The following is a 23,126-nucleotide window of genomic DNA, read 5'->3' on the forward strand; positions in this document are numbered from 1 at the left end:
TGTGGTGGGGTGATGTTATAACTCTTTGCTGCCTTTATTTAGCTGATGATGAGTGGCACCTGTGCAAGGGACATGGCTCCCTGTGTTGTGGAGAAGAAAGAGAGAAAACACCATTTTCCCGCTAACAGTGCTTCGCAGAAGCCATTTTTAAGACTTTGAACTGCTGAGGTGTTCATACTTCAAGAAATTATTCTGGAGCAGGACTTTTTATTCTTGTGGGAAGCCGGTGTGTCTGAGGAGGAGGCCTCAGGGTGGGGCTAGGGCTGTGACCTGCTGCTTCTGGCCCAGGTATGGGCTGATGGCTGCAGCTGGGACTTGCTGGGGCAATTAAGGCCCTCCCCAGGTGATTGGTGCCCTCAGGACCAGTTGTGTGGAAAGCCCCGTGCCTGGGTGAAGGCTTTGGTGGTACGTGGCTGTAGTGGCCAGGGGCTGGGTCCTGTGGTGTGGCGGGTGGAAGGGCCCTGTGCTCCAGTGGGGCTAGGCCTGGCCTGCATCCAGCTGAAGAGAACCAGCAAAAATGGTAAGTGTGCCCCTCAGTGACAAAAATTGTGCGTCTTTCCTTGGCTTTGAGGTACTTTGCAGGAGCTAATGTGACATTATTGATGATCTGCTCAGTATCGCTTACATATCAGCGGAACCTCGCCTCAGCACCCTGTAACAGGCTGTTGATCCTTGCCAAACTTTGGCTGATGCTTTCTCGGGGATGGCCCCTGTGTGCTTTGCTGCTGGCTGCCCCGAGCCCAGCTGCTGGAGAAGCTGGGACAGGGGACTTGTGGCTACCACCAGTGGCAGCGGGGACAAAGGCCACGCTGTGAGGCAGGTGCCAGAGCAGGGCCTCGTGCCTCTGCCATGGTTGTGGAGGCTGAGGGCAGCGTGCCTGTGAGCTGGGGGAAGGCTGCAATTTAGCACAGCTAATTATTCATGATCAACCTTTGTAATGAAATGAGAGTAAATCGGAAAGTACCTTAAATATGTGTCTTCCAGTGAAAAGAGTTAATTACCTGCACTGATGAGATCGGTTGGTGACTGTGCAAGATCAGAAGGACTTATGTTCAGGGCATTACTGTTTGACTACTTTTTGTTACGTACATTAATGCCTGCTTCTTAAAATGTTGTGCCAGCATTGACTAATCCATCTTCAAAGTAGTTAGCTTCCTTTTTCAGGCAAACGAATGTTCAGGGCAGCTTGTTGTTTTCACAGGTCTATAAAAGAAGTCAGAATATGTTAAATGATGAGAATCGTGTGCCACTCACTAGCAGTCTCCCCTAAAACGGGGAAAAGGGTGTTGGAGTATGAGTAGCAACTGTCAAAAGCGCTTACATGACATGCTGGTTGGGACTGCAGGAGGTATCTAAATAAAAAGGAATGTAAATACTTTAATTGAAGTATCCAGCAGCATTGTAACAAGATAAAACTACAGTTGTTACACACTTGCAGTCTGAAGCAGAAACATGCAAATGCTTCACTGAGCTTCCTTGGCTCAGTGAGACAGCAAATTCATGCGGCAAACTTGTGCAGCAGTGCTTTTTATCACAGCTGTGTTGGGGCTGTTTGTTAATTTTTTTTTTTTTTGTGGCTACTAAAGTATTGTTAAGAAATACAGCGTAAGCAAAATGAGTTCAGAAGAAAACTGGCCTGAGGGAAAAGGCAGTTTAAGCTTTAAAGCCTGTTAAAATGACATTCATGAATTAGTTTCTGCCCCCAAAAGTATACAGATGAAAAAAGGTGAAAATAAACAGTAGGTTGCAATAGAAAGTAATGTACAAGTGGTGACAGAAATAGACACCAAATATAATAGGAATTAGCTTCCTGAATACCATATCCACATAGTCTGAATATCAAGAGAAAAGAGAAAACCAGCAACTATTCACTTATTCATGTTTATATGAAGGAGATGGATACGGTTCTCATTTGTGACATGACACGTACTGCTCTAAAGCAGTTGTGGTGCACATCTTACAAAGGTGTTGCTGAACAAACCTTGGGCCTGCTGCTGCCTGCAGCACCTGCCTGTGTTTAGAGGAAGAGGTCTATAATTTTAAACGAGATGAAGCTGGAACAGATGAGTTACCATTTCTGAGGCCAGAAAAATTGGGCTCAATGAAATGTTTCAAAAACTTCTATAGGGATGGTTACAAGCCACTGCTCGCAGGCTCTGTGGGCTGATGTCTGTCCATGGAGCCAGGCCTGCCAGTGCACTGCCTTAGCGCGATGAAAGCAGCAGTGTGTTGTGGACTGAGCTGGAATTCAATAGATGAAGGGAAATACAGTTCTGTAGTTTTATTTTCAGAGTGTTAAAAAAGAAGAATATAAACATACAACTTAGCACAAAAATGTGTTAGGGGAATAACTGGCTTGTGCTTGCATAAAGGCTTGGGGGAGGAGGGACATTTCTAGCCTTTTCTCTCCTGGGATTCCATTGTGGGCTTCAGGCCAGGAAAGCTACCTCCCACTCCTGGCAATGTGCACTTTTCAGGCAAAGAAAACAGGAACACGTCTTTTTTTTTTCCTCTGGTAAGTGCTGGCCTCAGATACTCTCACCACACGTACAGAGAGTTGTATGCAAACTGTAATGCAGCTAGCAAGTTGTGATAGTAATTTTGGCTTTCTAAAAGTATTAGAAATATGTTACCATTATTTCCTCTACAGACCTCCCTGCCCCAGAGCATACTTCTGCATTACGTTTGAGCTTAGAGGTGGAAAGAGGTAAATAAGCCGGGAAACACCACTGAATTTTCTCCCACATCCTCTTCTGAGATGAAGATGAGTGTATTTTAGATGGCTTAGTCTAACTTAAGCTTTCCAACTCAGGGGTTTCCAGAGCAGCCCTGTAAAATTTGATCACGGGGCATCCCTTCAGAACGTTTTCAACCTCCACTCTTTTCCTATGAGAGTGAATGCTGTTTGCAGCTTGTAAATGATCTGCCTCCCCCTTATGCTTTTCTTAATCAGAGATTTATTTTCCTTTTCACCACCTACCTCTGTGTAATGATGTTGGATGGTGAGATTGGCCTGTGCCTGAAATCAATTAACTATGATGAGGAATCTGATGCAGACCTAAAACACTGCTAATTGAGTACATGGAAAATGCTGATTTTATTTAGCTGGGAGCAGAGAATGCTACCCCCACCCAGTGTTTTTCAAAGCAGCAGAAAATATGAGACCTTGCTTATAACCAATAACAGTTGATATATTTTTTCTCGAAATTGCTTGTAATATAACTTTATTTAGTCAATTGCTGCGTGTTTGTTCACTGCATCAAGTGGGCAGCCTTTCCACCCTCTTGCCATGTACTCATGCATGTGCATGCACTAAGAATGCTAATTACTTTCAAATGAGAAGTTGGAAAAGCAGCAGGAGTCTCCATCTTCAAGTTCCCTGTTCATGTGCTGTATTAATGAGCTGGTGGAGCAACTGGACTTACTCAAAACAAACAAAAACCTCCAGCAAAGTCTGTTTTACTTGTGTTTTATTACACAATCGTCCAACTGATTAAATATCCAGGCGTATTGGTTGAGCATCATGACATTTTGTTTATCCATTTTCTCACTATGAATAAGCCCAACATTACAACGCACATTAAAATGTGATTTTATAGCTGTTTTATGATTGTTAGGTTGTTGTTTGTCAAGCTGCTTGCATAGTCATTGTAATCTGAGATGTTGAACCAAACTCGGTAGTTGTGAAGTAGTTTGCTTCTAATGATGTCCAGAATATGGACAATGATGGATCAATGAGCAATTACAGGGACTTAGAATGTACGGTAAGAAGGAGAAATATTTAATTTTCACTGCATAAACCAATAGGGAGGCAATCTTGTCCTTCTCAGGACATGAATATTTTGCTATCTAATCTTCAAATGTGAAAGCTATGCTTGTTTATTGTCTCAGTAGGGTGTAGAAAATCACTAATGCAACTGGATCTGTTTTTGTAGAGGAACAGCTATGAAAAATTGAATTGGAATAGATGGAAAATAGAGTTCTTTCTGTTCTGTTTCCCCCCTTAGGTACAAATTTTATGAATTAATGAGAAACAGCTATTTTTCCAATATAGATTTTTTTTTTCTTTTTTTTTTATGTCTGGAAAGAACCTAGATGGTTATTTGGTTCTCTTTCATCCATGTAATAATGAGATTCATTAGGGGAGGGTGCTGCTAATGCATAGGACTGCTGGAGTTCTTAAGATTTACTTTGAACAAAAGGCTTTTCTAGTTTTGTCATGTTTACTGTGCATCTGCAGATCCTGTAAATCTGGCTTTATTCTTAGAGGATAATTGACATGGCATCTCAATGTAAGGGAATTTCAGGTTGTGTTGTAACACAGCTGCCTCTTCACTTACAGGTAGCACATGTGGCTCTCATCAAAAGGCAATTATAAGTAATGAGCCAGAAGGACCAGTGTGTGTACAGTGACTTTGAAGAGGTGAGCTCTGTGCTACCCAGGTCATACAGAAACACAAAAACAGCAAAAAGATTATATTTCCCAGTTGCAAAGCTTTTTGGTGTTCTGGAAAATAGGCTGCAGTGCTAAATCGGAATGCATCTTTAAGGGATAGGTTTGCATTTCTGCCTGTGTCTGTGTTTCCGAACCTGGGGAACCGCATTTCTGAAGCATTCTGGCGTGGAAAAAAGTAATAAAGGGAGAGCTGGAGCTGACGTACTTTGATGTTAGAGCCTGTACCTGTGCTGTTTCATCATGTAAAGGGCAAGGAAAGTTTTTGAAGACCGTACCCAGGAAAACTCCTTAGGTCTCTAACAGTTGCTATTTTCTCCAATACATCAAAGACCTTTGAGAGCCCTGAGCACACCAGTGTTATTTGTAACCTTAACCTGTTGGTATTTGTAATATTAAGGCTGGGGAGAGTTTGCTAGTTTTGTTTTGTTCTGGCAAATGAGTGTCTTTTGATAATGCCCTCTGTCGCGCTTGTGCTCTGTTACTGACCAGCAGAGAAGAAAATGCTAGGTTAAATAAGGAAGCTTGGAGAGTTATTTATTTATTTATTTATTGGTTGTGCTTTTTGTGAAGTGTTCACATTGAGGAAAAGCACAACAGGTACATGGTTAGGATTGTTAAACCTGGAACAATTCCCAGCAGCTCAGAGAATCGGCTATGGATCCTGTTGAATACAATATTGTGTTTTTCTTGTTAGAACATCTCTGATTAAAACAAACTTTGACTCTGCTGGAGCAGTTACTCTATATTATAAGAAATAGGAAGAGGGTGGAGAAAAACATCTTAAATTAGAACAGATAATCCAGAGGGAAGGACCGTTATTGAAATCTTGGCCCCATGAATTAATAAGATTTTACTTTACTTTGCTTCAGCGGGACTAGAATTTCACTCCTTATCTGTGTTGATTATGAGCTGCTCAGTTTACTCCCGGGGCTATAAAATGAAAAAGGATCCGATCGTGATTAGAGAGTAGGTGTGATTTGAATGGAAGGTGATTACTAAGATCTCCCTGAAGTCTTCCACCCTGCTTGTGCTGCAAGCTTTTCCTATTTATAATAGCATAGCGCAGCCATCCAAGCAGAAAATGACACCAGAGAGAAAGAGTTTTCTGATTGTTTCTGATTAGGTTCAATGCTAACCTTGTAAATCTGTCTGTCAGACGGGGCACGATCTAGTCATCTGTAAACCTGATGCTTCGTGAAAGATTGAAAGGGTGAGAAAACTTTTGCACTTGCGTGTTGCCTGGTACCCATTTTTTTTTTTCTCCAGATGGATTCTCAGAAAGATGAGTCTGATCTTGGGTGGAAACTATTGAGCTACAACTTGGCATTAAATAAATTACTGAAGGTACTTAAAGGCACTTTGTGGTCACACATTTGTGTACTGTACAGCAGTGTTTCCTTGTTGGATTTAGGAGGCTGAGAAATATTTGAGTCCGAGGTCTGTTGTTTGAAGGTAGCGTGGCTTGGAAAGGCCCGTGGAAATCAAAGCAGGGCTGTGTTTGTGCCAGTGAGCCTTACTCATTCTCCATTTTTTGTCATGATATGCAGTTGTCAACATTGTCAAGCAGCCTTTTTCATAGGCAAAGATTTTCATTTTTAACAAAGTAATTGCAGATGTCCTGTAGCAAGTCTGCATGTGTTTGTTCCAGTCCAAAGACAACTGATTGTTCTAGGCAAGGTAAGAGCTTATGGTGAGAGTTGACGGAATATTCACTCAACTGAATATTCTTCCTTTTGTATGGCATAAGGAAAAGACCTAAAAATACCTTTGGAAGAGTATTCAGTGACCTTGTAGCAAATCAGATTTATGCCGGTGTAAATTATGGGCAATAATGGATTTTTTGGATGCAAAAAATTACAACAAACTGAATTAAAAAATCAGTTTTGGTCCAGGAAAGTAAACTGATTTGTTTTCTAATTTACAAGCAAAATAGAGTTTGTTAGATGTGGTGAGATTTTCCCGGCAAATGCCTAGGCTCCAGGTGCTGCTAGCAGTCAGCGTGGCTTTGCAGAAGCTTCTGCAGAGATGGAGCTGGGCACAGCACTGCTGTCCCCACACGCACAGAGGAGCCGCACGCAGCTCGCCCTGCTGTGTGGCAGCAAAGTGCTGGTGTGGGGATTGAGCTCCTGATAAACCCCTGTAATCCTGTTTGGGGGTGCACACGCTTTTGTGCTGTTCCTCTTTATTTATTTGTGGCTTGGTTCCTCTCTAGAGGGGATGTGGGAGCAATTAAAACAAACGGGCCAAAAGGCCCTACTTCACTTACCACTTTAATTTTACAGTGACACTTGATTTTTTTCAAAATCATGTCAATAAGTGTTCGGCTCTCCAACGTAGTTTTATTTTTAACTCCCGATTTATATATAGACACACATTTACATAAAATGGTTGGGCTCCTTGCAGTCCACAAGATAAATAATTTCCCTTCATTCTGAAACGTTATTCTACATCAGGATTTATCTCTTCGGGTGGGCTCCAGCACTGCAGCACTTAACCTTGCAGGGGAGAAATGAGAGATTTCAAGCTGAGCCCCTGACCCTGGCCCCTTGCCCTGCAGCTCTCCCTTTCTGTGGGTGATTTCCTACTAGGAAACCTTCTGGGTCCTCTCAGCACCCTGCTGCGTGCCCTGCCCTTGCTGATGCGGCGGTGCGTGCTGTCCCCGCGGGCTGCTTTGCCAGCCCCAGCTGCTGGTGCGCGGCGGGGCCCCGTGCAGGAAGCCGGCTGTGCTGAAGGCTCGCTCCTGGCTCTGCTGCTTGCGTCCTCGCTGCCCGTGCCGCAGCTGCACCGACTGATGAGCACTGTCTGAATGGTCTGTAACACAGACTCCCCCAGGTTTGGTTTACCTCAGCAGTCATGTGGTTTTTAAGAGCTGCTACTATAGTTAAGGACAAAACCAAGCCACGGCTTCGATGCCTACACAGTTATTGGGGTATGGGGAAAAATTCCCAAGCTGCCTGGTAGCTGCTACTTCAGGTGTATGTAATTGGGGCTTTCTTACAGAATTCAGCTCTTGGTGTGTGCAGTGTTTTCCTTTTGTTTTCACCTGTGAACTTGAGTTTTTCCAATTAGTCCTGGGCTCTGTTTGTATGTCAACACATTAAACTAATGGAGTGTTACTAATGCTTGATGAAATAAATCTTAACTTAGATCTGCACTTAAACAATCTGTCGCTACTTTTAAAGGCATTTGGGGGGAGAAAAAAAGCAAAACAACACTTCAACTCTGTGTGTTCAGATCTCAGTGAGAACCCTTTGAAAGGTTCAGTTGGAGACAAATACATGCACATGTTGACGCTAGCTAACACAAGTACATGACAAACAGGAGAAATAGGGGCTTCTGCTGCTTATCTAACGAAGATCATAATCCTTGTATTATTCACAAAAGAAATCTCTATCAGTGAAAATAATTTTTATAATTAAAGGCAAAAGTATTGCCTTCTGGAGGGGATTTCAAAGCTTATCTGTTCCTGTAGAATTGAGCTGTAATACTGTCTGGATTTATGGTAAGTTAAAACAAAGATTATGTGTGTAATGTCTTAGGATACCAGACACTGGCAAAATTAGGAACAAGGACGTAAATGTCCTTACTTTGCAAGATGCAGAATGGTACCTAAATAAATTCCACTTCGACATTCAGGCATGTGGAGCCAAGTCAGTTCTAGATGTGCACCATTTTAGTTTTTATTAACAACGTATCTCAGTTTTAGATATTCTTCAATCTAGCATGGAAGATATTTTGTCAGAAAAAAACAATTTTTTAATTGAAGCGAACTTCAGTACTTTTAATTAATGGTGACATATTACCTTGAGGAAATGGAGCACGTGGTTTATGGCTAAATTAAGTATGTTGGAATTTAAATTTGATAGCAAATATATTTTTGCCGTAAATGCACTATTAGAGCTGAATTTATTGGAAAGCGTGTTAGGATGAGTTGTGGGAAGATGACAGAGTGCACACTGCTCTTGAAAATGCTGCATTTCATCATCCTGTGGGTACTGACATATTTGCGAAACTGCACTTTTTATAGTACTTTAAAAACTGTTAAAATAAATCTGTTGCCAATTGTCTGATGTATTCCAGGCAACTGCAAATCCCACAGATGTAGTTGCCTAACCCGTCGTGAATTACTGCTCAAAGCAAATACACGTCTTGGCATTGCAGAGAACTGAGAATAAAGATGGATCAAAGACAGCAGCGTGTGTGAAATTTCAGAACAAGTATGCTTTTCTAAAGCCGTGTTGTTATCTGACGTAGGCTTCAAAGATACAAATAGTTGTATCCTCAGTGTGTCTCTTCCAATAAAAGTTCTGCAGCCTAGTTTCAAAATGTTGTAAACTACCCTAAGTTTTTGTGTCTAGTCAGTATACGTAAGGCTCCGTTGGGACATTTCCTTTTTCTCCCTCTTAAACAATAGCACCATTAGTAAAAGTAAAGCCTGGGAAGGCCGTCCCGCTTGGACTTGAGGATTTCAGAGATCTTTTCCAATGCACACAGTTCCCTATCTGCTGTAACCTTTCCTCATGAGCTGTCACCTCCTGTCAGCAAATGTCAAGGAACAGGGAAATGTTTCTCATCTCACTTCTGTATTTCATGTGCAATTTGCCAGCCAGTGTGTATGTACAAGTGAAACTTTTCAGGTGCAATTGTTTCCGTTCTCTTTACAAACGTTTGCACTACATTAAGCAGTTTTTCCTTAAACAAGTGGCAGCCTTACTGAAATTGCGATGGATAAGAAAACAAGCTGTTAGGTGCTTTCAAAAGGAAGGGCATGGAAATGAAGAGAATGAAATGTGATTGATGGTCAGTGTCTGAGCTGGAAAGGGAGAACACGGGGCGGTGGTAGCGTTAACACCAGCAATCCAAGTAGCTTTTAGTTTACTAACTGATGTGGCGGGCCCAGCATTCAAATGAAATGCTGTGTACTCCTCTGATTTGGTATTTCTCCTGGGCTTAGCAGAAGGTAAAAGTGGAAGCTTGTTTTCCATGACATTTCCAGCACAGCAATTTCCAAACCATAAAAAAAAAAAAAAAAGCATTTCATCATGTGAAATGTCTGGGAAATAATCATCTGTCACAAATGAGACAACTTAATCTGCTCAGGGTTTGCTCTCCTTACAGCCTAGGAGTGATAAAATGTAATGTTTGGGAGCACAATGATTTATTCTTCGAGGTAAAATGTGTGGTTCCCGAATGGAAGCTTTGCACTAAGATGTAACCAAGGATCCTACCGGGTTTCTGCCTGGTTATACTAGTAAGTGCTCAAACCTGAGGCTGATGTGAACCTTCAGGGTGTAGGATCTGTAGGATCTCGGTGGGTTGGGATGCACTCCATTGGTAGTACCCCAGTACATGTGGTATGAGGGTAGCCATTACTCTTAGCGATGGGAAGGACCAGCCAGCATCATCAGTCAGAAAGGCCCCTCCTCGTTAACCTCTGCTTTGCTAATATTGCGACAAGGGAGATTCATAAGCATTATTTCCATATGGTTTTTGTCTGGTTATCTAATTGGGGTGTACTCCTTTATGGTACAGATTGGATTGTACATTTTTCTACTTGGTTTAGACTTACTGGATGCATCTTTGTTTGTAGTTAATTTTCATATATTGGATGCTTGGGCATGAAGGTTACTGTTATGAGACATCCCAGGAGTTCAAGATAAGAAGCAACATCTGGAGTTTGTGTTAAAGTGAATAGGGAATATTTCCCAGGCTAGTATGTGTTTAGATTACCTAAGGACCTGCTTCCTTGTGACTCATGGTTCAGCAAACGAATTTGCCCTCAACAAGGACAACAGTGGTATTCCCACTCCAGGTACCTCAACTTTTACCCAGTCTGATCACTCTTCTATGCATAGGGGTGAATATGTTGTCTACATGTTATTCTTGAAACTTGCCTACCTCCGAGGTGCAAATACACAGCAATAAATCTCACGTTAGGTGCATTTTTGTTTTGTGAGAGTGGTGGAGTGTTTTTATCTTGTTTCTGTAGTGATAAAACAAATAGCCAATAACTGTTTTGTCAAGCACTGGCTTGCAATGCTCAGTTTGTTCTCCTATTGACACTGTGAAAAAAGCACATTGCATTTTACATTCAAAACCCCCTTTAAAGGAATCTGTGAACCATTGTGTGATTTATTGCCCCTAATTAACACGAGCCAATACTTTTACAAGTAATTAAATCAGTTTAAAAATGTTGCACGACTCACCCATCTGTTTGAAGTAACGGCTAAATTGCAGCATAATACAAATTAAAATGTATACTTCCATAACCTGTACTTCCAAGTATATGCCAGCACTTGCATTGTGTGCATGTATGTTCCTCTATTAAAAAATGTAATTTTAATTACATGCTGTATATATTCTTTATTCTGGCCCATTAGTTTTATCCCCATGTGTAGAAATGCTGAATCCAAGGAACAAGGCAGTAAATAATCCTGGCTTTTAATGACCAATTAAAGCAGCCTATCATCAACCTTGCCATCAGCTGAGTTTGTAATTCAAAGTACAGATACGCTGTAATTGTTAGAATAAAATAGTTCCCGGGAAGTACCAAGTCACTCTCGTTTGTACATAATAGCACTCTCCAGAGACAGCAGCACTTCATTTCGTAAGCCAACCAGCAACTGAAATTTAATAAAACTGGAAGCTAAATAGGTGTTTCCAAAGTGAGGGCAAGCTTAATACAAAGTCTCGGTGCACCTTGATGATTTTGTCCTGGATGATCAGGACTTTTCTGTGGCCTTTGCGGGAGGAATATATGTCAAGTTCATTAACTAGGTACTTTAAAGGTAACGTGGGTATGTTGATGCCTACTATGTCTAGCTACTCTAGCCCTGTAGACTTGCTATCTGCTCCAGATGATAGCAAAAGTAATTTTTTTTTTTAAGTGTGATCATATAAGACAAATTGTCCTGTCTGTTGAAACAAATCCAATAACCAAGTCGCTGATACCTTGAAAACAGGGATAGAGAGAAAAGTACTGCTGTGCTCAGCCTTCATGCAGATGTACCTGTAACACATTCAGTGCTGGAAGCCTGAATATTAGAAAGAAGTGAGGACAGTGGACACAACGTGGGGAGCAGGAGCAGATATAAAGATTAGGGCATTGAAATGGTGGATGAAGGTGCACTTGATTAAGTGGAAGTTAAACTGTGAAAATTAAAAAAAAAAAGTGTTTTGAATTACGAGCTACTTATGGCTAACAAGAGAAAAGGTAAAAAAAAATATATAAAATTATATATATATGGAAAAAACTCATGAGGCAAGTGTGTGATAGTGAGACCTGTGCAGTCTCACAGGCTGTGCAGTGATGTCTGCAGGCAGACAAAAGATGAAAGATGAGGGACCTTTCTTCTCCATGCACCTAAAACCTGGATGAGACAACAACAAAGAAAAGGTTCTCAAAAGAGCAGTTTTGTCCTCTGTATATTATGTAGGACAGCTTGTCCTCTGAAACTCACCGAATTTACTTTGCCTGGCTTTGGATGAGGTAGGGCTGTAAACCCATCGGGTAGGGACCGTCTCTTTGTACAACCTTGCCTTCTGTTCTTTGTGGCTGTTTTGGATGGGTACGTTGGTTTGGTGACAGATTGCTGTGCTATGGGAGAGTGCATTAGGGAAAGTGAGAAGAGTGAAGGAAACAAGAAGCAAGCGGAGCAGAGTGAGGCTGAAGTGAGATTTGTGCAAATCAAGCAAAAGGCAGAAGGGGGGAGGGAGAGGAGGAAAGCCAAGGTCTCTGCCCTCTCTTACAGTAGAGGGTTGAAGTGGGGAACAGCAAACCTTGTGCGGCAGATTTCCAGGGCTGGCTGGCAGACAGGGCCAGAGGGGAAGAGGAACATGTTGCGGGCTGAGCCACCACTGCAGGCCCTGTGGGTGGCTGGGACCTGGGGGGCAGGGCTGCTGTCCTGGCCAGGGGGGCACGTGGGAGGGAGGGGAGCTTTGGGTGCAGGAGCTACACTGTGCTAGGGGCTGGCGGAACACAGGGAAAAGGGAGGAGGTTTAGCTCTGCTTTATGGGCGGGGGTGAGAGCCCGGAGGGGTCTGCACCACGAGCTATGAGCACAGCGTGATCTGAGGAATGGGAGGGGTACCACAGGGTCACCAGCAAGGCCTGATGCCAGCTTGAAAAAAAAATCTACTTGACTCATTATTTCCTTTTCTGAACAGAAAAAAATAAAAAATAAAAAATCAAGAGGCAATAAAATTACCCTAAGCAAGAGATTGTTGGGATTCTTCCAGATGAAAGAAGTTTAGCAAAGTTATCTTTGTGCCACCATTTTTTCTCCAATGCAGTGACTGCAAAAATAAAAGCAGTTTAGGGAATGGAGAAGGAGAGATTGCAAGGAGCAGATAGGGCCCTGTGGGGCTCCTATTCGTGCTAGTAGTGTGCATTTTTTAGTGCTGCCAAGCAGACTTTTTATGAGCAGAATATAACATGTTAGTGAACTGGCAGAGAGCCAGGTGATACAGATAACTCAGCGGAGAGCTCTCTCCTGTCAGGAGTTAAGTGTTATGCACCTCCTCTCATTGCACAGCTTACAAACCCATAGGTCTTTTGTTCTACTTTGTCTTCATATGGAGTGGGCTTAATGGGAAATCGGAGAGGTTGCTGCTTGCTTTGTCTTCTTGCTTGCATTTGATGAGAGATGAAGTTTCTGGTGAGTAAAGTACCGTCTGGAATGTGGTGGTCTTCCCCAGAAACCTTGGTGACATCCCAGTTGACTTCACTTTGAATTGGAGTGAGACCTAAATTGGATACAGAGAATCAAATCCAGCCCTTTAAAAATAGGCACAAATCCCTTTGAAACTGATTTGCATTGTGACTGGAGTCAAATCTGATTTGTTTCACACAGCTCAATCCAAATGTAATCTGTGGTACAGCAGCTAATGGAGCCCGGTGTTTTACTTCATTGTCTCTGAATATGTATGAGGGTGAGATCTGATGGATGATGGATAACTGTTGAAATGTCTCACAATTCAAGATTCTTTTTGAGGAGAGATTTTTAATGAAGTTGAATAAATAATAAAAAGTTTTAGAACGTTTCAAAATGTCTTATCCCTTTCTCTTGCTGCACTTTGCAACCGCTTTTCTCTTAAGATGTTCTCATAAATGTTTTATCATGCATCAACTCTTACCACATGAGCACGTTGCCCTCAGAGCCCAACGGCGGTGCATCAGGCTAGAAGAGTCGAGGCTGGCTGTGGTTTCTCTCTTAAATGGCTGCTATCCTCGTTTCCAAAGGAGGATGGATGTCACACTAAATAGTTTCGTACTCCGGGCTTCCTAGCACATCCCTAATGACACCGTGGGAAGCTCTCTGCTTCCCTGCTTTGTTGGCATACTAAGGCGTCTGAGTTGTTGCTCTCTCCTGCAGTCTCTAAGTAAGGGATCACACTAGAAAATAGGCCGGAGTAAGGGAGCTCCTAAAGGAAAAAGGGATGTTGGAATTGGAATTATCCTTCATAGTCTTGATTTAACTGCAAAAGTTAGTAGGTATTACCTACAAAACCTCAAATTTGGGCTATTAGCTTGCCTCAAATAAATGCTATCTGCATTACAGAGCCATTTCACGTAATTCTGCACAGATTGACGTTAACACTGCCTTTGCAGAATAAATGTTCAAAGATAAATCTTGCATGAAGAATGAATCACCTCTTGCTCTCCTTAGCTCTTTCAGATGAGGCAGAGACATAATGTAGAGCCAGCTAACATGCAGACCTAGCCAGAAAAATGGACCTTTTTTTTCCTGCATTAGGCATGTCGTCAGAGGAGAGGCTTGAGACAACTCTATTACGGGTGCAGTCGAATCAATAACGCATATTCATCCTTTTTCTTATGACTCTTTTTATTCCACTTTGTAAATTCCCATTTTTAACAAAAGAAAAGTAAGCAGGTGTTATTCACTAGAATGTTTTGTGTCATAAGGGTCTTCTTCTATGGCACGTTGCTGTTTCAATTGGAAAGCTTCAGCAGGTTTAAGATGGTTTTATTTAATGTTTTCACTTAAGGCAGTGAAAATTTCTTTGGAAATCTATGACAATCAATTAAGTAAATGAGAAAATAGAATGCTTGTAATTAAGATAATCAAGCTACACGAAATCCACCCTACTAGTGCTAATATCTGTATATCTCCAAGCGGTATATTAATTAAACACCATGTAAGTGTTGCAATTAGTCTTGGGTGGCTATGGTGAAAATGAGAGAAATCTAAAAATGATTGGACGGGTTTTTAATGCATGCGAAGTTGTTTTAAAGCAGCTTGTTATAATTTGTAAGGTGATGGTATTGCTGCAGACACTTCTAGGATGCCTGACAAGTCTGTCACGGGCTTGAGCTGCTTCTGAATAAAGTGACCCAAGGAAAAATACACTTCAGTTTGCAAAAGCCATGTTCTGCATCTTAGGTGGGTGGATTTGCTCCTCAGCTCCGTGGGTGAGGTTGGGTTACTGAGCTCTGAAACCAGAGCTCAAGATGGTCAGATACTGAGTTCCAGGCAGGAAACCACAAAGGGGAGGGCAGAGGGAAAGGAGTTATTCTGGCTAGTTCTTGAAAGAAAAGGGTTTCTGTCTCCTTGTTATGGTTTTGTTTTACTTTTTTTATTTTGATGTGAAGGCCAGACCCAGGCCTTCCTACCTGAAAAATGGCATCTTAATATATTTGTGTCAGGAGCGTAGCCTGACTCACCACGCTAGGCTAACGGCATAATCTGTGTGTATTCAGGTTGTGCTTCCTCATTACTTTCCATGCTGCTTTTCTGGGGCTTGTGGAAGCAAAAGGCTGTGACTGTGTTGGTGTGTGGCTGGGGGAGGCCAGGGAGGACTCATTCCCTTTGTGCAGGTGTCCTCCTGGTGGTCATACAGCAACTTCAGAGCGAGTTTATTGTGGTTTAACGATACAAGGGTTTGGGACACTTTTGTTTCCCTCCCCCACCATCATGCGTGGCTTCAAGCCTAGGTATTAAGGTACCGAGAGGTACAGCAGCTGCAGGGCCAGTGGAGCCAAACAGCTCCTCCACCTCCAGGCTGCCAAACTTCACTTTCATGAGCTGGGGCTGCCGAGCAGATGATGAACTTACCTGCTAATTTGCTAGATGTTACCATTGCTGTCTTAACTCTTTGGAGCCAAATGAAGTAGTACACCTGGTCAGTGTGGACATCTGCCTGATTAAGATTTTGCACAAATAATGAATAAAAGTAATATTTTTGTTGTTTTTATTTTTTTCCAATGATTTTTTTTAATCTGCTTTTACAGAACAATATTCTTTCTCATGACAAATTAACCTATTTATTTGTATCATGCTTTTGGATAATACCATTTATGTTTCTAGAGAGGAATGAAGAAGAAAACTGTACATGACACTTCCAATTTTTCATTTGACTCTGTTCTTATTTTTTTTTTTATTATTTGACATTGATACAAAAAAATAGTATTTTGATTAGCAGCTTTGCTGGCAATCCCACAAAACTGTAAATAATACTTTAATCTAAAAGAATGCACTCCTACAGACACTAGAGATAAAACAATATATACAATTTAGACAAATAAATACATAAGTACAGCCAGTCATATATAATGATACACTTAAAGTTCGGTTACTGTTGACAAGCTTTTCTAGTTAATTACATTCTTCATTTACAAATTGCCATTGCCACCTATGTTATAAAGACAAAAAAAAATCCCTACAATGAATCAAAATTGATACTCAACATTATTATTAGGAAAGATGGAAAATGAATCTTGAGACTTCTGTCTAAATACTGTCAGAGATTTAGCCAAGAAAGTGAAAAATTCCTCCAAAAGCGAGGCATTTTTCCCCATAGATTATTAGCTCAATATACTCTGTTAATGTACGTTTTGAAATCAAAATAAGATTATACTCACACTTTTGAAGTGACTAGAAGCTGGACCATCTTAACCAAATTTTGATCTGCCACATGCCCAGTGAAACAAAATGGCCTTTAAGTACTAAATACTTTTGGTTAAAGGAAGCCCAATGCAAAATATTTTATTTAACAGTACTGAAGGTGCCACAAATATTTCTGAGTGGAAGGGACAGTAACTCCCATACTGCTATGAGTAGCTGTATTGCTCCCTTTCTAGCTCTAGGTTGCAATACTGCAGTTTATGAGCAAAGGGAAAATAAATCTGTTTATACGCGTTTAACAATCTAGTGAAGTCTAATATCAGAAAATTAATAGAAGTAGAAAATTAGGCTCTTGTTTTCTTTTTAATTCACTTAACAATAAAAGAAAAAAAATCTTGTACATTCAAAAGTTAGGGCACACATGCCTAAGGCTCTTGAAACACTGGACAAATATAATGCCTAACTCAGCTCCATGCACAACAGAATACTACCCAGCAAGCAGACTCTATGCATATATACAGCTGAATACAGAAGAAAATGTCTTAGAAATATGTACATAAGTTCCAAGATGAGCATTTACATTTCTGTTGAAGATCTATCTATTTATAAATGGCAGGAAATACATTTTTCAGGTATTATTTTCAAGGTGTACCTTCCAATCATTAATGCAGTCTATTTATTAGTAGGGGAGAAATTCAAGGCTGCTGTGCTACTCGAGCCCTGAGGTACCAGGACCTGGGAGCCCTGCTGTCCTCTGGGTTACTAACCAAAGGCCACAAAAGTGTCAGTGGGAGAAGAAAGGCCACCAAATCCATTTGGCTGTGGATTCAGAAACCCCAGATTACAGCACAGCACGGACAGACGGGGAAGTGATGGCAGCCTGTTGGCTGGAATTCTTACAAAGCGTGCCCTGGTAGGGCTGCGCCCTGTGCTCTGTGACTTAAATGAGGGCTGGGGATGAATTCCACCCTAGTTTCCCTTCCCAAACTGCATTTTCTGGGGCCTCGATAAGAAAAGCTGAATTTCATTTGCTGTGTATTATATACATATATTCGTATGTGCAATTAGAAGGACCTTGTTTTGCTGGAGTTTTGAGTTTGACAGGAAGCAAGAGCAACTTTAACAAGAACTAGGTCAACTGGGGAAGGATAAATCTTAATATGCTGCAAGAGATTCAGTATTTCTTTTATAAAATTACTGATTTTCACATACGAAGGATGCACAAGCTCCTGTTGATTAGCAGTAACTCCTGGGCTATCTATTGCGTAGCTTCACCTTTAGATTTGAAGTATATCTCTCAGACATCTAATGCTTGTGGCCAGGTGCACTTCACCTTATTTACAAGTAGTTCCTTTCAAAACAGTGCTGCATCTGTGAATAGGACTAACGCTTTGTCTTTAAACTGCAAAGCTTTTGGGGTAGCATCTTCATTCATTTGTTATCATTACAAAGTACTATGTACACCTATGGCAAAATCAGTTCAGAGTTTTCCTTTAAATCCTTGTTCAGGTAATTTCTGACAACTCTATAGACATCCTGAATAACGTACAGTCTTACCAGTTTTCACATTATGCATATCTCCAGCTGAAACGTATGAGATTTTTGTGCATGCTGTGGATGGTGTGAGTACTCTACAGCTAATAATATATTTGGTGAGTTTTGTACCTGTGACTTGCCTGTGAATTCTTCATTCCAAGATATTTGTTAAGCAACGTCACATTTTAGTTCTTTGTTGGAAGGTGATACTGAGTAGGGATGGCTTGAACCTATCAAAGAATTTTCCAGGAAATAATTTTCATCACATTTCATCAACATTCATATTCAAAACACATCAGGACATTATAAAACTTGACTAAAATCTTGTGTATTTAATTTCTACCACATGCTCTGGGGATCTCTTGAGTTCTGGTTCTTTTTTGAGCTGGACCTCTGAGTATTGGCTCTAATGGAGAGCTACAGATTTGTAACAAAGGTTTGAAGGTTTTTTGTTTCTTTTTTTTTAATAAGTTATTCTTAAGTTAATAAGTTTAATAAGTTATTCTTAAGTTAATAAGTTATTCTTAAAAGCCCTCTATTTTTTTGTATGTAACTGTTATGTACTCTGTAAGTTCTTCAGTCGACAAAAAATGGGTGGGACAAAATTCTGCTTGTCTAAACCACTAAAAATATGGTATAATCTCATTCGTATATGCACTATAGCAAAAAGTAGTTTACCCTTAAGAAATGTTCTTTTGTCTTTACTTTTTTTTATTTTTTTATTTTTTTTTCAGGTACATAGTTTACCAACTGATGTTGAAGGAATACGATGCTTATTAACTGGCAATCATATATTGCTATATAAGATACTCAATCATCTTAAAAAAAAAAAAGTCTGTGATAGTGTTATTGGACCCATTAAAGTATTCCTAAATAAGAAGAGATCCACATGCACTCATACTAATGAGAAATGTTGCATTTGATTTAAAATTAAGATATTCATACTCTTATCACAGATATTTGAGATGTATTTTCATACACCTCTGCTTTTTTATATTTCATCTACAGATCCTATTTCATTTTAAAAATTCACTTGGTATTTTAGGGGCTACTTTTGGCAGTAGAAAGAAGTGGGACATTTTCTGAAATGATTTAAAGGGATGTGATTTGGGGGAATAAAAATATTCTTCTGTGTGTAGGTTTCTTTCTAAGGCCTATGAGACTTTGATGTTCTTACCTGTCTAAATTCTGCTACTGCGCCATCTGTAAGCTGTTTGGAGATTGCACACATTGTACTATAAGACACAGATGCTAAGGTAGGTGTGTAAGATCAGTACAAATATATACAGTTCAATTTATTAACAAAGCTCTGAGTAGGGTTGATTGTAGGGTGTCAAAAAGGGATAACAGTATATTTGTAATTCTTCATTTCTTAGGCCTGAGTCTTACCTCAGAGGCTGGGGCATGAACTGTTAAGCAGCTCATGATAGTTTATTACTGTCCGTTTATGTACAGATGCAGGAGCTGATGTGTGACAGAGGATAATATACAAAATCTGAGATTTGACTCTAGATCCTTTCGATCGGTGTAATGTCCTTATGAAAAGAGCCTGAAGTCTGTAAACAAGTAGTCAAAATGAGAATGAAAAATCAGTCATTAAAAATCCTCTCACAGTAATATCCCACAGTTTAACCTGTAAATCAGTACATCACTTTGTCAAAAAATAACCAGACTAAAGCAATATTTAAAAAAGGTATTTACATCTGTAAAAATCTTAACATCTAAGATGCTTCTTGCTTGACATGTCATTCCAAATTCTGTGCATTTCTTCTGGTGTTATCTGGTGCACTGTGATCACCCTGCGGTACCTGCACAAGCTGTAGGCCATTTTCCAGTGGTTGAAGCCACTGTTTTGGAAGGGGTGAATGCCCAGCTTCCGAAGACAGAGTCCGACGTACACGTCTTCAAGATGGAGGAGTCTGGTATGAAGGGAGGTTTTGTAAATCAGTTCTGCTACATCAGCTGAAAAAATGTAGCCAGTGCCTGAACAGAAGGGCGGGTAATTGCTGTCAGGATACAAATCTCTTGGCATGTACCACTTGCTGCGAACGTCTCGTATTGGTCCTCCGTTTATAACGTAACCGGTGAAGTACCTTCTTCTCGGCTTGGTGTTGGGTTTGAGCAGCTTATAAATAAGATTATCCATATTTACAAAAATATCACTGTCTGTCTTCATAACATACTTAGCTTTTGAACAAAATGTTGCTACCCACCTCATCCCCATTAAAGTTTTCAGAGTGAGGTTATGATAAGAGTCGATAAAATCCTCTACAATAATGTCATGAAAAATTTGGCTTTCTTGCTCTACCATTTGATTTAACACGGGATCTGCATTTTTTCCAAGAAGAAATAGCGTGGCAATTTTAATTCCTTTAAAGTTGTTTTCATCTCCCCACGTTTCTCGAATTGCTTGCCTTGCATCGAATTCTTTGTGAGTTGTGCTGATAAGAATAACCAAGAAAGGGACACTCTTCTCGCATTTATTAGGTTCGTTGATAAGAAAGTCAAAGGAATGTGGATTTATAGGTCGAGTTCTTATGTTGCCAAAGGAAACGTTTTTTCTGGCTATTGATATGCTATTGAGCTGTCTGTGGCCAGTGTAGGAAGAAGTAGGACGAGTTATACTTAAGTACCAAAGAGCGCTTGCCCAGCAAACTACTGTCAAAACATACAAGCACGAGACCTTTGAAGCCATTGTTCCTGTAGCTCTTCTATTCAGCGTAATGAATAAACAGCCTTCTCACCATCAGTGCACCGATATCCCAGACTGGCAGCATATTACCAATGAAACTGGAAAGTTCGATATAGAAGAGTAACTCTGTAATCATTCATGGATCTTGGGTAGCAGCTATTAACCCTGATGATACTCAGCTTTTCTTCTTTTACTAGCAGCAGCTTCCATTTCTTGGAATTCTCTGTTATTTCTGAAAAAGATGAAGAAAAATTTTCCATTGCTACATCATAAAAGCCTATGGCAATAAAAGTGAGCTGGCCATTAATAAGCTAAGTCTCTTAATGCATTTCTTGGATGTCCTTTTTATTTCTCATGAGGTACCACAGTGCAAGATAGTGTACTAGAAGAAAGCAGTATAAGTGAAATAATGCTTTTAAGATTGATAATTTCTCATATATATATATATATATATGATATATCTCATATGATATATAAAGATTAAAATTACTTGAAAAGCCAACATGCTGTGCGTGATTAAAAAATCATTTTCTGGTTTCTAGCATTTTTGTGCATTTTGTTCTGGTTTCCTACTTTTTTTTTTCTTTTTTTTTTCAAAATATGCCACCGAATATTTTAAAATTACTTAATGAAAAATAATGTACTTTATCTTAGGATTAATAGTATCAGTGGCAACGATGCACGTGAATATCTACAAACCCTATTTAGACTAAATGCTGGTAACGTCTGCCCAGGTAACAACAGCCTACTTTGGCAAGAAGAGAGAATTGTACTGATGGGTAAACGCACAGCAGAGGACAGAGGAGAAAGGAGGATATGTGTGCTGTCTTACCCATGTAAAGATCAGCACCCCAGTAGACTCTGTAAAAGTCTAGAAGTATATTAACACGATTCAGTTAGTCCTGTTGGAAGTTATCCCTCCTCATCCCTTCCATGCAAACCAGGCTTTACTCTTCCTAGAAAGACATCGCTGGCATGCTGTATGGGGTAAGTCACGATGGCAGCCTGGTAGCAGTTGCACGGCTGGCCGGCACGTGGAGCGCCTGTTCACCTCTCCGGTCCTGCAGTGCGAGCCCTGCCTCCGGCACGGGGGGCTTTTTGGCTTCCCTGAATGCATGAATGTGCCAGCCCTGGAGCTTGCTTTGCCCTTAGCATGACTCCTAGGAGCCAATTCTGTTTATCATCATTTTGGGGAAATGAGACAAGCCACACTAAACCTTCAGGATCAGTACTGGGTCTCCATGACACACGAGTTCCTGAAGAGTGCCTGTAGGCTCCACATTCCTGGATTTTACTGTTACGTTGCTTCAGAGCTACAGGATAGTAGAAATTTGCAACAGATGAGTTTTACAGAAGAGTCTTTGAAATACTAAACATTTACTGTGGATAGTACAACTCATACGGGGATTCAGGTAAAATGATAGAAGCCCTGTTGTAGAAATGTCCTTTCTGGTTCCATGCTACTGCAGCATGTTTGGATTAAACCAAAATGCTTAGGAAGCCCACGCCTCCCATGTATTAGGTATTTATGGTCTCTTCCTCCTGAATAAAAGCAGATGAGAGCATGGCCTGGAGGTGCCTGGAGCAGGGTCCTCTGCCAGGCGATGGGTCGCTTGGCTTTCGGACTGACAGCCCCAGCTGGGCAGGCTATCAGGCTGTCATCCCATGCCACTATTTCACACTGAGGTGTGAAAACAAGAGAGAAACGATCTAACATTTGATAAATATACACATATAATCTCCCACAAAGGCTGATAGATCCTCACAGCTGGCACTGTCCTGCTAGCCCTGGTCCTCATTAGATCCAAGGTCAGCTGTTTAATGACCGGAACCCACATGCCCCTCTCCCCTTTTCTCAAAATAGGAAAATGAATTTGTGGCTTGTTGCGAGGTTTTTCAGTGTCAGTAGGTTTTGCCCTATAACCCAGGCAATTTAATGGGGCAGACATTATCTGTCATCTCCTTTGCTACTTGTTGCAGAACTTGGGATTTGTGATCTTTTCCCATTAATCAGTAGCGTTAAACATTTTGGGAGCAGTATTTTTAAGTGAGGCCTTACTCTTAAACTGTCCTGTTAGGCTGCAGAACACAATGACCTCAGCACCCACGTATGCCCTCGTAAATAAACATAGCCATGACAAATGTATACACGAATGCCACTTTAATTCTTGGAGAGCACATGTGTCCTGTTGTAGCAACCCACTGGATGCAGTGGGACACAGTTCTGAGAAAGGCAAAGCACACCCTTGATCTGCAGCTTTTTGCTGGCTTCATTGTGAATCTCTGATAACCGCCCACACTGGAAACCTCACTGGGGAAAAAGACCAAGTGTGAAATGCCACAACATAACAAAAAGAGAGCAATTAGTTTAATATCTAGAAGGCTGTGTTAATTAAGAAATTCAGCCACCATGGATTTGAGATGTGGAGTGTGGGCTTTGTGGGTCAGTGCATTTAAAGGACTCAAGTATTTGTGAAACCTTAATGCTGTAAATATTCTGCACATGGTAGATTATTTTAGGAAACCATATATTGCATTCTCTAAATGTGTATATTTTTCTGAATCTCTTCTCTTATAAA

At 40.8% G+C, this 23,126-nt stretch overlaps 1 protein-coding gene across 2 annotated transcripts in view; it reads right to left on the reverse strand.

Annotated features, from left to right (window-relative positions):
• Positions 1–15,739: 15,739 nt before the first annotated feature.
• B3GALT1 (beta-1,3-galactosyltransferase 1) overlaps positions 15,740–23,126 on the reverse strand; it is a 61,212-nt gene continuing 53,825 nt past the window's right edge. For both annotated transcript variants that reach the window (XM_066999552.1, XM_013171414.3), the window contains exon 2: positions 15,740–20,779. In XM_066999552.1, coding sequence (XP_066855653.1) covers positions 19,570–20,550 — 981 coding nt within the window. In that variant the 5' untranslated portion in view covers positions 20,551–20,779 and the 3' untranslated portion in view covers positions 15,740–19,569. The remainder of the gene's footprint in view (positions 20,780–23,126) is intronic.

Source organism: Anser cygnoides, chromosome 6, assembly GCF_040182565.1.
Source record: "Anser cygnoides isolate HZ-2024a breed goose chromosome 6, Taihu_goose_T2T_genome, whole genome shotgun sequence".
NCBI lineage: Eukaryota > Metazoa > Chordata > Aves > Anseriformes > Anatidae > Anser > Anser cygnoides.